This window comes from Rhipicephalus sanguineus, chromosome 2 (assembly GCF_013339695.2).
Source record: "Rhipicephalus sanguineus isolate Rsan-2018 chromosome 2, BIME_Rsan_1.4, whole genome shotgun sequence".
NCBI lineage: Eukaryota > Metazoa > Arthropoda > Arachnida > Ixodida > Ixodidae > Rhipicephalus > Rhipicephalus sanguineus.
Genome location: NC_051177.1, coordinates 25,350,991 through 25,364,916, shown reverse-complemented (window position 1 = coordinate 25,364,916; position 13,926 = coordinate 25,350,991). Strand labels below are relative to the sequence as shown.

General features: G+C 49.9%; 1 protein-coding gene across 2 annotated transcripts in view; it reads right to left on the bottom strand.

Moving 5' to 3' along the window:
- LOC119382567 (uncharacterized) overlaps positions 1–13,926 on the bottom strand; it is a 36,995-nt gene that overhangs the window by 4,219 nt on the left and 18,850 nt on the right. For both annotated transcript variants that reach the window (XM_037650321.2, XM_037650320.2), the window contains exons 3-5: positions 12,691–12,831; positions 6,223–7,542; positions 4,458–4,701 (exon numbers count right to left, since the gene is read on the bottom strand). In XM_037650321.2, the coding sequence (XP_037506249.1) occupies positions 4,544–4,701; positions 6,223–7,542; positions 12,691–12,831 (1,619 nt within the window). In that variant the 3' untranslated portion in view covers positions 4,458–4,543. The remainder of the gene's footprint in view (positions 1–4,457; positions 4,702–6,222; positions 7,543–12,690; positions 12,832–13,926) is intronic.

Sequence of the window (13,926 nt, the reverse complement as noted above, 5' to 3'; positions counted from 1 at the left end):
GCCTTAATAGCGTCAGGTCACGCTATATGTAACGGTTATGTCTGCCTAGAGGTTATCGCACGTGGTTGTATAACGCGATGGCGACACGCAAACGACCATGCGCAGTGTGCTACTGTGTCAAGCTAATGAATGGCGCTGCTTTCTCTAGGAAATAATAATATCTGGGGTTTAACGTCCCAAAACCACGACATGATTATGAGAGACGCCGTAGTGGAGGGCTCCGGAAATTTCGACGACCTGGGGTTCTTCAACGTGCACCTCAATCTAAGTACACGAGCCTCACACATTTTCGCCTCCATCGAAAATGGAGCCTCCGCGGCCGGGATTCGATCCCGCGACCTTCGGGTCAGCAGTCGAGTGCCATAACCACTAGACCACCGTGGCGGGGCTTCTCTAGGAAATGTTCAACACGTTCAGTACTAGCTTAACATATTAAACGATAGCGATGCCTTTTAAAGGGGAAAGTATTCCTGATGCTCAAGAACTGCCGTCGTCAGTTTGCGATAGTACAGTAAAACCTCGGTGATACGATCACGGCTCGTACGAATTTCGGGGTGATACGAATTTTTCTGTGGTCCCGGCCAATGCCCATTAGCCTGCAATGTATTGGAGTACGGTTGTTGCGAACCGCTTTGCACCCTGCGGCGTTTGATACGAACGTACGCTAGCGCACAGGTACGAAGAGGTGCTGCTCGCGCTGTCGCGGAAGACGCAGCCGTCACGCGCGGGCGATGGCATGCGCGCTGCGCGACCATCAACGGTGCGTCGTTGCCTCCGAGATAGTGCGCGCGAATCTTGGAGGTCTTTAGGCGCCTTCGCGTTTAGGTTACAGATGACGTTGACGTCGCGCTTTTTTTTTTCCCGAATCGTTGACGCGTGCTCCAGCAGCGTCCTTGTACTGTGTTAACACGTGCCTGCCACGTCGATGCAAGCCATGTCCCCGCAATCAGACGTTCTATGAAACAAGACTGAAACTTGGGCTGCGGGTCCGTAATGAAGTCCCATTAAAGGTGGACGAAGACCCCAAGGGACGAAGCGGACGGTCTTGGCGAAGGAGCTTGGCTTCTATCTATCGTGTGCAAAGCGCTTCTCAAACCACTTTGGCCGCAGTATTCTAGTGTCATGCAGAAAAGCGTAGTAAGACGGGCTCCGGGTAACCCGAAAGCCCGAGCCCGACCCGGCCCGCGGGCCGGGCTCGGGCGGGCCGACGCATTTTCACCTCGGGCCCGGGCCGGGCTCGGGCTACTTGGAGTTTTATCGGGCCGGGCTCGGGCCCGGCACAAAGCCCGACTAAAGCCCGAAATATAGAGAATGAGCGGGAATTGTTTTCCAGCACGCATACAGCGCCTTTTCCGCGACCGCCATTTACCGCTTTTCCTTTCCATTCGCTACTTTAAACAGAAGGGGAGCTCTCCGATTATCTCTCTATGGAATCGTCCACCTGTCCATCTGAAGTTTTAGTCTTCTGGAAAAACAAGCAGCAGAGATATCGCAAGCTTGCCAGGCTGGCAAAAAAGATATTAGCAATTTCGGCGACGAGTGCAAGCAGCGAACGTAACTTCAGTTCGGCTGGCTACATAATGCAAAAGCGCCGCACTTCGTTGAAGCCGGAATCGTTGGACTGCTTGCTGTTTTTGCACGACAGTTTGTAATCTGTGTAATAGAGACTCTTCGTCGTGTGTCGTTTGATCATATTCGATATGCTCAATAAAATGCCAAATTACCAGAAAACGATGTTTTGTTTTGGCAGCGAACCTTCAGAAAGCCGGGCCGGGCCGGGCCGGGCCCGGCATTGTGTTTTCGTACGTCGGGCCGGGCGGGCTCGCAGCCCTTTGCCGTCGGCTCGGGCGGGCCTTAGACAAAGTCAGCGGGCCCGGACCGGGCTCGGGCTCGGAAATACGGCCCGTGCACAGCTCTAGTAAGATTAGGAAGGGGCTACTAGCGGTCACGGGGCACAACACATCTGGTTCATTAATTAGACACGCGCGCATGCACCGTATATTTACGATTACAAGTATGATCGTTCACGTCTAAAAACTTTACTGGCAATCATTCAGAGCTGTTCATGTCGTCGCTGCGGCCCTGAGAAACACTGAATCAAAACGTATGCCAACTTTCTTTTGTCGCGTACTAATTTCGTATCTGGTGATACGAATTTCGGATGATACGAATATTTTCGGTAACCCCGCGAGATTCGTATCACCGAGGTTTTACTGTATATGTTTATAGAGGCGTTGCAATTAACGCTTGGAGCCTCACCGCGGTGCTGCCGTAAAAGTCGTTTCGCGTGTGTACAAAATTCTGCCCAAACGCTACTCATATATTTTATTATGCGTGAAGTGCAGCGCGTACGGTAACGAGGGACGAAAGAGAAGCGGAGAGGACTAGCGCTGACTCTCCACTGAAATTTTTATTGAAAAGGAAGCATATAAATAAAAATCATTTAGATTGTCACAAACATGTTGGCCAAAAAAATCGCGCTTTCGATATCAGAAGGAGAGGAGATACGTGGGTCATCAGCAGGCCGTCGATTACTTTGAGTGACACTGAATTTCATTATCTCACTCATATTTGCAAGAGATGATTGTTACAAAAAGCAAGTTTCTCAGTTCACTTCCGCATTTTCATCTGATTTTTTTTTTTTGCCAGAATGTTTGTGTTAATCTAGATGAATTTTATTTATATGTTTCGTTTTCAACAAAAATTTCGGTTGAGAGGCAGCGCATGTCCTGTCCGCTTCTTTCGATCCTCGTTCCTGAGCGCGCTGCCCTTCACGCATGATGACAATGCAACTTGCTCAAGTCTCTATACGGACCATTGAAATGCTCAGCTATCGCTCATATCACCGCTGCACGCGCGTGAAACAAGTCGTTCTAGCGTGCTTTTGTAGCAGCTGAGACCGCAAGAAGTCGTCTAAGAGCTACGGCGCTCTTTGAAGTCGCCGACGACGTTTCCATCGTGGCATTTATACCGGACAGCATGAGCACCCGCGCCCGACCTTCTCTGCAGTCTGTCAGCGCGCGGAATGAAATGCCGGTAAGCGCGCATGAAGCCTCGCGAGGTATGACGCACCGCCGTCCTTTTAGGTGACGCCACGCTGGCTGGAAAGGAAACACACATGCGGCAATCAGAAACCGGCGCGACATTGTGGAATGGCCGTACAGAGTAAAGTGCAAACATTGTTATCACCATAGCGGGGGGTGTGAGAACACGAGTGTTTACGGGAACACTCATTCAGTCGAGCCGCGGCGTGCGCAGGGTAGACAGATCGTGGGCGCAACGGGCTGGCTAGATTTTTTTTCTGTGGCCAACCGCACGTACGGATTTCGATGGAAGGGATCGCCGGTGATCAAAGCTCCGCAGCACCGGACGATGATCTGCTCGCGTTTGTGCATCGTGCAACCGAAACCGTGCGGGCTGCACTGGACAGACCGGTCAAGACTAAAGCCAAGATCAACTTGAAGCGGTACGTTCAGAGGCAACTGCTCAAGTCCCATGACGTCTCCCGCTACAGAGTTCCGAGAGAGAAGAAGAAGCAGAACCGAACCTCAGCGTCGCCTATGAGTGAGTCACTGGAAGCTTGCTCCTCAATGGCTTCAGCGCATTCAACCCCGGCTTTTCAAAAGGCGCCGTTTAGTAATGGCTTCCCTGATGATGTGTATGCCTCTTTCCGAACTGGCAGCGGTAACGTTATGCCGATTCAATGCTTTGGGAACTCGGAACGTACTCAGTATGTGAACAGCTACGCGTCGCCGACAGGCAATGGGCTACAGTATGGCGATACATCCTTCAACGTATTGGCACCGCACAACGCATCGGGTGTGGATGCAAGCGGATACTGCACCAGCGTCAGCGACGAATTCTTAAGCGGACAACTTTTGTTTTGCTCGGAGGTTACACCAGAAGACGCGGCCCCTTTTGCAACTGTGGACCCCGTATTCCCTTCCGAAAACTGCGACCAAATTGTTCCTTTCATCGATAACGAACTGCAGCGATATCTCTGTGCCGAAGCTGGTGCGCCCAGCCCAGAAACAGGCGGTGACGTCGCCGAAAGTGTTTCGTCATCGCCGTGCATGTACGAACCACGTGACTGCGCTTATGCGTCCTTCATTGAGAATGTAAGTTCCGTTGTACTGTCGCCGAATGACATCAGCTCACGCGACCCTTCTTGCAGCGCCACCTCACAATTCCTACCCCTGTATTAATATGACGCGGCAAGAGAAACCGCGCTATTTTGTGATATCAATATACTTGGTCGAGGCATTATAATTGTATATTGTACTTAATCTTGTTCGTTTTGCATCCTCCCTATGTAATAACGTAACGGGTCCTTAGGTGGCTTGCATAAAAAAAAAATTGTCCACTTTTTTCACGAATTAAACTATGTATATTGAAGCCTTGTATGTGTAAATGTATAAATTATGTTAAATTCTTCAAAAGAAACAAAAGCGACTTACTGTGCAATCATGCGCTCTGATGTCACTGCTTGATGGAGAGTAAATGAAGTTGCTGTGAAGATGTGTTGATGATGATGATGATTATATTACTGTGGACGGCTGTTTTCCTGGGCCTTCCGTGCGCTTATTCTCTGTTTCTTGAAGAATGGCTCAGCGAACGCCCAGAAGAAGACGTTCAGCAGGCAGAGGAGACCCATTACTTGAAAGAAGGTGTCGTACGACATCAGAATGTCGCGACAATAACCTGCGAACAAATTGATTGAACGGAAGGAGATGCATTACGGGTGTAAGACAAGGAATATATTTATAGTCGGTTATAACCTAACAATAAATGCAAGCTCTGCCCACAGCCGTCGCTGTCCCATCCAGAGTAAGTGTGCCTAGGTGCCCCATCTAAGTGCATTTGCTTATTTCCGTGACGTCAAACATCCTTCGCGTATTTCAGGCAGCGGATTTTCCCATATAGACATATGTTTGTGTCGCTGATTTTCGGAAGAAAACTTGAACTTCCTAGCAAATTTCAACAAAAGATTCCAGCATCGCTGCTCGGGGAAACGTAATATTTTAAGTAGGGAAGACGAACCTTTAATTAGTAATATGCGTAGTATTCACATTAGCAGCGAAAGCATATATACGGTTACAACGGAAGCAACCTAGTACGGCTGTTTTGCACAGGTGAATGTCGGGCGCACCACAGTTCTGGGGTCGGAGCTTGTATTTATGCTTAAGTTGTAACCGACTATAGGCATTCTTACACATACGCTCTCGTCATTCGGACGTTAAGTGCAGCTTAAAATATCCCGACGGCATGCCTCAATAACAAGCCTAACGTTATAGCACAACTCTAAAGCAAACGAAATAAACTCCATTTGACGCTAAATACAGATATTCACTCCTCGGAGATACGCTGCATTGAATTACGGCGACTCTGAAATACGACTTGCGCTGTCTGAAACGGCCCGTTAATAACTGAAGTTGAATAAAGCGTATGTTCCACTAAATGCATGTTTAGATGTGTACATTAGAGAATGTTCATCTTAGACAAAATGTTCTTGAGATTGGCGGGTTCTTACGGTGAGTTTCTTGTTTACTTGACAAGTTTTTTTCCATTGTTGAAAATTGGGCTCATAAGAGCAGAATCATTACTTTTAAGCGAGTATAGGCGGTTAGTGAAGAAGTGTGGTAATTCTATTGGTTCCGTTGGCTTGTCCATTCCGTGTTTTCAGGTTCGAATATGTCTAAAAAATAGCACAGAAAGAAGAAATAATTCGTGTATGATCGGAGAACATGAAGGGATTAATATAACGGAAGTGTACTATAGCAGCTGTTTCTGCCTACAAACGCGCGTTCACTTGCCATAAATGTACTGAAATCAAACGCTATTGCCGTTTATTAAATTCTTTGGTCAATCTAATACGAAAAGATCGCCAATTCCTTTCTTTTATAACGAACTGCCTTGGAACTTCAGACTTCGAGAACCATAGCTGTCCCCTAAGGGAACAAGAACGTGAAGAAAGAAAAGGACATGGAAAGATTATAAAGATATCTTTATAAACGAAAGTTTACATCATATCGCACATTCCGACATTCGTCGAATTTTCGACCTAAATTAACGTTAACGTTAAGCCGAGAGAACTAAAAAGTGCGGCGAACTTAAGTGAAGCACCGTATACTAGAATAGAAGTAGTCATTGCGCTACGCTGGTCTGTCATAATTTAGATTAATTAAATTTAATGTAATTAAAATATGTGTTCGTAATACTCACTTATGACAGCTAACATCAGCAGTGCCAGCAAAGCCACAGCGACGCTGTAGATGCCGAAGGCCCACGGCACGAGATGAAGGCCAATGTAGTCCTCGAAGATAATGATGTACAACACGTACAGAGATCCAAGGTTGGAGCCCAGCAAGAGTGCCGCGACCAGCGCGGCCGTATAACCAACCAGGTAGGGCGCGGCCAGCATGAGGACGCCGCTGGAGGCCTGAATCCAGATCATGAGGATCTTCTTGGATCCCAGCTCGCGGTTCATGACCACCGAAGTGGCGAGCCGGGCGACGAGGTCAGCCACAGAGAAGACGCTGATCAGTGACACTGCGGAACCGGGACTCGCTCCTTTGTCCACGGCAAAGTCCAGAATGGTGCTGTTGTAGACGACGTTGATGATGTACAAGAGCACGAAGCTAAGGCCGCAGATGTAAAACATGCCGTTTTTCAGCAGCACCGTGGCTGGTTGGAAGAACACGCGCAGTCGTTCTTTCAGCGGTCCCTGAAACTTGGCCTGCACGGGAACGATTACGATGCTCTCCGAGGAGACCGACCTCCTGTGGATAGTCACTTCGCCGGTGTCTTTCGTCTCGACTACGTCGTATAACGAAGGGTCTAGGACGGAATAACAGGAGAGATACGTATCCGAGCCCTCGGTCAGAAGTCGGCGCCGCTTGAACGTGGGAAGGCCCTCCAGCTCGCAAGGGTCGAAGTCGGACTGACAGTCCTCGTAAATAGAATCCTGCGAAAACGCACCTCCATCGGCGAGCTGGTGGAGGCCGAAACCGTCCCTGATCGAGTCCGCCGGCTTCTGGTCGGCTTTTTCGGCCGGAATGTTGCTGCTGCTGACAGATCTGAGCTTCTGGTACGAGTTCGTGCCGCCGGCAGCGCGGTCGAGTCCCTCAGGCGCAGATCCGCGATCGCGCTTACTACTAAGCCGGGGACACGAGCCGCCGGCCTGCCGAGGGTTGTCGTCGATTGTCACGCTGTACCGTTTGCGGACGACTCGCATCTCAACACTGCCGTTCTCAACGGCGGCTGCTGAGGGAAGTATGCCGCGGCCGCAGGAAATGGCGCTCCGCGGCGCGGACAGTTTCTGAAGAAGTATGCCGATACAGCCGTTCATTGTGACTGCGCCTAATAGGAGGCAGGCTCCGGGAGTAGTGTACTCGCGTAAGAGGTGTTGCACGAGCCACGGGAACACGATGCCGGCGAATGAGACGCCCAGGGAAGCCACGCCCAGGGCGAGGATGCGGTCCTTCATGAAGCACTTCTTGATCAGCATCTGGCTGCGCCATTCAATGGGGCCCAATCCCAGACCTGCACAGCAATAACGTGTAAATGCAAAATGAGAATTAGTTCATACTCACGGAACAAAAATGTGTGACATCTCTTCATGGAACCCTTCCTGCTAAAGTGGGCAAGCGAAGTTGAACGGAATATGTAGTGGGGGAGCTTTGGGAATAGTGCACCTGCGCTTAAAACGCATCGAGATGATGGTTTATAGCTATCTTTATGAATTATGCAGAAGCACAATAAGATGGACAGCTTCAAGTAAATAATAATTTCCCTTCATGCCGCTTATGACAGAGTCGCTTGGCTAAGCTGTAGTTTGTGTTACGAACTTGAAGTGCTTAAGCTGTGATGATGCCACGCCTCGACAGTAGCTCACGCGCATGCCTCATTGGCGACCTTGCACATTTTCATAAATCAGTATGACATTTATACATCTCGTATCTCTTATAAACCTTCGACTTCGTGAGAAAAAAGTGTGACACGCTCGCTTACGCGTAGAACACCTGAGTGTTTTGTTAGATACCTGCAGGTTGAGTGAAATCTGCCTTTATACGAGAAGATACGCGACCGATGGTGGTGAATGGACTTTTTTTTTCTCACTGTGCTCAGTGGGGTGTGGTCACCGTACTAAGGTAATTGAAGTGTGATAAAATAATAATAAAGATAACGATAATACCTCACTAGTTAGGAAAACACACTATTGAAGTCAATAGCTTCTTTCATCGCATTGCAAATATTCATGTGGCAGTACCCCAGAGTGGAAGTTTCAAAGGAAGACAGGCATAGGCGTGCGCAGGGTTCCCCTTCAGGGAGGGGGGGGCGAAGGTACGTCGCAGCGCCCCCCCCTCCCGATTATGTCAATGTATGGCGCTGACATTGCGCACCCTCCGTGTCGCAGCGCCCCCCCCCCCCTCGCTATTATGTCAATGTGTGGGGCTGACTTTGTGACCCCCTCCCTGCCCCCCTGTGCGCACGCCTATGAAGACAGGACAGTAACATTCATGTTTGAGGCCCTGCATGATTGCTTAACAGACCTCGAGAAGTCTTCTCTATACTGAGGGAAATATCCGACAAGCAGGCAGAAAGTCATGTATAATCTTCGGTTCATTGTGCCATATACACAAAGGAGATATGCATGCAGGTAGATATTTAGTGAGAGAACGCGGCTACGTAACTTTGCTGTTGTGTGCCTTTTATAATTAGTTCGTTGGATAGAATTTGCGGGTAATGATCGGTAGAATGCAAGGCCAAACAGTTCAGCATCACTGAGCGGCGAGATAGACGATCAGATGTTCTTTCTGTTGTTCTGGCCTCAGTAACTGGTTGGTTGGTTAGTTGGTTGGTTGGTTGGTTGGTTGGTTGGTTGGTTGGTTGGTTGGTTGGTTGGTTGTTCCTCAGTAACACGTACATGTAGATTCTAAAATTTTGGCTCACGCCCACCCTGGGGGATTGGCCAGGGATCGGGTAACTAAGATGGAATACTTAAAATGCAGAAAATAGAATGGCCACGTGGCATATGATCGCCATCGTCTTCTATTACGGCGCGAAAACAAAAGCAGACATACATTACGATGAAAAATTTGAACTTGCGAGAACGGTATGCAAGCATGTCTTTACATCCAGTCAAGCATTTTAAAAACAGAGTTCGCCATACATCTTCGCATATTCCGTATGTACGAATGCAGGTCACAAATTTACTCTTCCTGGAGACTGTGAACGGTGCTTCTATTTATGTCACTGGCGCAAGAAAGAAGGAGAAGAAGCCAACGTTCGAATCATAAAATCGAACCGGCGCTCACAGCGACAGCTACGTCTAATTGCCGAAGAAACTACTCGGTCGTCAAAGTACCCGTCATCTGTCCGGTAGCGTCACCAGGGTCGAAGTCATGCTGTCAGCTCCGCCTGCAAAAGAGGATTATGCGTCTACGGCTACCACTGCCGAGCAGGAGCGTGCTCCGGGCGCTCTAACGAACGACCGTGACCCAACAGTCGTCGAGCCTGGGACAGATGCGCAGCGCAAGGCTAGCACTGATGGGACACAGCGAGATGTGCGATGCAACCGGCGATCAGTGTTCGCGGTCAAATTCCCACCACTGTCTCGTCGGCCGCTGTGGCACAGGTACGGTCTCAAGGTCGCCGCGGTCACAGCATGCACGCTCGCCGTCTGCTGGGTCATCCCCGCGGCAATCAGGTTCACAGTGGGGTGCTGGCAGCCGCACTGTACCGACTGGGTGGCCGAGATGGGCAGCTCTCTGAACCTGAACCAGAACCCCTGTGACAACTTTTACACCTTCGTCTGCGGGAAAGAGACCTCGAAGTTGACGCTATTCCGCAGGGGCGGTTTCGTCCGGTTGACGATCAGCGTGTACCTGTCCTTCTTGAAGAGACTCATAGTTACCGACTTCAGGCAGCCGCAGGAAGAGCTCAGCGTGGCTCATAGGCGCTACCTTCAGCTTTCGCAACGGTGCTTCCAACAGGCCATTAGTGGAGTAGACCATGTTGGCATGGTGAAAGCCGTGATGGCTGAGCACGGGCTGTCGTGGCCGCCTGAGAAAGACGAACCTCGTTCGCTGCTTGAGCGGCTGACCGAGCTGTGCCTGGTACGGGGAATGCACGTGATCTTTACAATTGAGTCGGGCATCAACCTCAAAAGACCTGGCTTCTACACCATCCACCTGGGCGTCAACGTGCAGTCGCTCATCGCGTGGACACTGCTGCGCGGATATCTCATCCGGACGGGCAGCCTCGGCACCTTCTTCGTCAGGACTGCCGCCGTTCTCTCCAAAGAGCCGATGGACCCGCGGCTGGTCGAACGCTTGGTGTCCCTAGACAACATGATAATGACTGTGGCTATGGGCACTTCCCTCAACGAGCGTTTAAACTTGACCGAACAGTTCGTGAGCTTCGCCGATCTCGGGAACCACACTGGAGAGTTTTTTCCTGGTCATGTTCTCCTGAAGGCTGTGAACAGGGTATTGGAACTCTATGCCCAGCCCCTGACACCGGAAGACGAGATCATGTTGACTCAAGGACCGCACCTGCGTCTCCTCGGCCGTCTTCTTTTGGCGAATGCAGAGTCGGATACGGTCCACGCGTACACGGCGCTTATGCTGGCCCGTTCCCTGGCGCCTGCAGCCTCGCATGAGCTTGCCGAAGCGCAGTCCCCTGGAACGGGCGGCTCTGTATTATCGACGCTACTCTCGCTGCAACATTGCGTCGGTGTCGCTGTGGTAGACCTGCCGTACATAGCTGGAGACCTGTTCGTGCGATGGTTCTTTCCCGGTGGACATATGGAAGCAGCACACGACATGGTCGCGCGCATTGGAAACGCGACGCGACAAGCATTCGAGACACTGCACTGGATCGACGAGCCAACGCGTCGAAACGCCCTTCTTCGCATGTCCGATTTGGAGCGGATTGTCGTGCGTCCCGAAAACCTCTCTACACCCATGCAGCTTGACGATTACTATTCATTCCTACCAGCTGCACTAGAAGACCTTAGCTATCCGGAGATGCTGTTCGACATGATGCGCTCAAAAGCGACGGCGGCGCTGCGGCTCCTGAACGCTTCGCGTCCTGTCTTCAGTCACGTGAGAAGGGAGTTCCCGATGGTAGTGGTGAATGCCTTTTACGTCCCCATCTACCACATGATAGTCATTCCTCCGGGCATCATGTTCTCGCCTTTCTTGAAGGCCGCGGATGTGCCGGCAGCGCTCAATTATGGCAGCCTCGGTCACGTGATCGGCCACGAGATCACGCACAGCTTCGACGAGGATTTCGGGCTGTACAATAAGTTCGGTGAGCGCGAGGACTGGTGGTCGCAGGAGTCGCGCGCAAACTTCCGCGATCGTCTGAGCTGCCTACGTCGGCTCTACAACGAGGCATCCGCAGGGACGGGCATTGACTTCGGCGACACGGCGTTAGCGGAGAACTTTGCTGACTGCGGTGGCATGGTGAAGGCACTGAATGCCTTTAGGAACCTTGGACAGCAGTCTGTGATGACCCTGAAAGGCCGCGAGTTCACAGCCGAGCAGCTATTTTTTATTTCGAGCTGTTACAAGTGGTGCTGGCCAACGCGAGACTCCGCAAGGCTGCGAAAAGATGGCGACAAAGATGACTTCGTCAAGTTCTATTCGCCGATGGACATGCGTTGTAATGTGCCATTGATGAATATGCCCGAATTCGAGCAGGCTTTCGCTTGCACCAATGGATCGTACATGAGCTCGCTTAGCCGCTGCGAAGTGCTTTAAAATGTGACGTGAAACACATTAGTAAAGATAAAACGCATTGCATTTTTACGTATCTTCCATCTGCACTTTTATGTGTTGGTAACTTTTACAATGCGTATAAACCTTACTGAGAACATTGCGTTTACGAGTATGCTATTCCATTCTCGTTTTCCTGCCTCTTGTATTAGTCCTGTTTCAGGTTTAATGCTTTAGTGCCAGGTTTTGTTGACATTTTGTGAAATTTTTAATGACCCTAGTGGCCTTATCTGTTTGTGTGTCCACGTACCCGTACAACGCACCCTAATTTCTAACATATGTTGGACAAGAGCTATATGTTTGGAAGATAAAACGTAACCAGTCGGGACTGTTAGCGTGGTAGTGTATACTATTGTGTGAGGACATAAAATATTTGTGTGGATATAAACTAAGGCGTCGGGGAATGAGGTGGGGTAAGCTCTCCCCCCCTTTCACCCCCCCCCCCCACACACACACAAACGCTTCGTTCGTAGCTGACGACTTTAGATAGGATTAAGTGAGACATGTGTGCCCCGGCGGAGGCGTGATTTTCGGGCTGAAGAGATGAGTGATGGTGAAAAAGGCGGGTATCAGGTATGATTTATGCTGCGGGATTTTAGTAGGCGTATTGAAACGAGAAACAGCGCGAGAAGACGGGGACAGAGGTGGACACAGACACACGAGCGCTGTTTGTTTTTCGTTTCAAAATGCGTCAAAACCAGTGAGCCCATGCACCGACAAGCATTAATATAGTTTGTGCGTGTCTATCTTCTGGAAGAATGATGGTCTTCGCAATTTTGTGGCGTTTCACAATTTTTATTAAGACGCTGTACAACGCAGGGCGAACAGGGGTAGATGCCCTCCGTGCTACGGCTCCTCACTATATCGGCGTCTTTGACCGCGTCAGGTTCACTTGTAGAGGGCTTACCGTATAAGATGCCAGCCAAGGCCAGGCCTGGCGCAGTCTCCATGATGTAAGGAAAACAGAGCGCTGCTCCGCACACCAGGCAGCAGCACAGGTTTGAGACGATCACAGGAATTCGCTTGTGCAGCACGTTACACAGTACACCTGCAAAAAGCGTCACGTGGCACTAGTGTAAGGACTGCCTCGTAAGCTTAACGACTCAAGCGTTTATTCCGCATCCCAATTCGATAAGTCCTTGTGTTTCTACCAGCTGCAAGACTCGTGTATATGAAGGCGTGCACACGAGGCGAAGTGAAACTGTCGCAATTGCTCTGCTCAAGTGCGCGCTGCAAATCACCTCGTAATAATAATACCTGGGTTTTAACGTCCCAAAAGCACGATATGATTATGAGGGACGCCGTAATGAAGGGCTCCGAAAATTTCGACCACTTGGGGTCCTTTAACGTGCACCTAAATCTAAGCACACGGGCCTCAAACATTTTCACCTCCATCGAAAATGCAGCCGCCGCGGCCGGGTCTCGATCCCGCGACCTTCGGGTCAGCAGTCGAGCGCCATAACCACTCGACCACCGTGGCGGGGCGCAAATCACCTCGTGAGTATAGAGAAAAGCGCAAGTAAAAACGGAGCGTTTTTATAAATTGGTATCACCGTATGCACTCTATTTATCCGTGTTTGAACGCCTCTACTCTCAACAAAAATTCGTGAAATGTAATCTATTTTTTTTACAATCCATTTTCTTAGAGTCCCCTCAGAACACCGGTATTCCCCGTCAGATGGGCGTCGCCAAGAAAAACGTCAGCAGAAGCATGTCTTATCTTCCAAGTTGAAAAATATTTAAATACTATTCAGCTTCCGTGGACGAGTCAAGCTTTTCAGTGAAAAGAACAGCCGCTTTCGTATCACGAGTGTGGGAAATTTCGCAATCGCATTCCAACGAACTGTACTTTCTCTGCCGCAGGAATATTGACCTATATCCTGAATAGGCTAACTTTTCAATGTAACGCACTTTTCGCAACAGCCACGTCGCACAAGCTCCGGATAGGAATACAGGCGTACGCTTGCATACTATCCCGGCATAGCTGTGCATTTTGTGCACTTTTATCAATATTAACACAATTTTAGATGTTGGCTTCGAGGCAGTTTTATTTTGTTTTGACGAGGCACCCACATCGACTGACAATCGACAATGGCTCGCTTCCACAGTCTACACGCACCGTCATCGATATTTACTAACCATG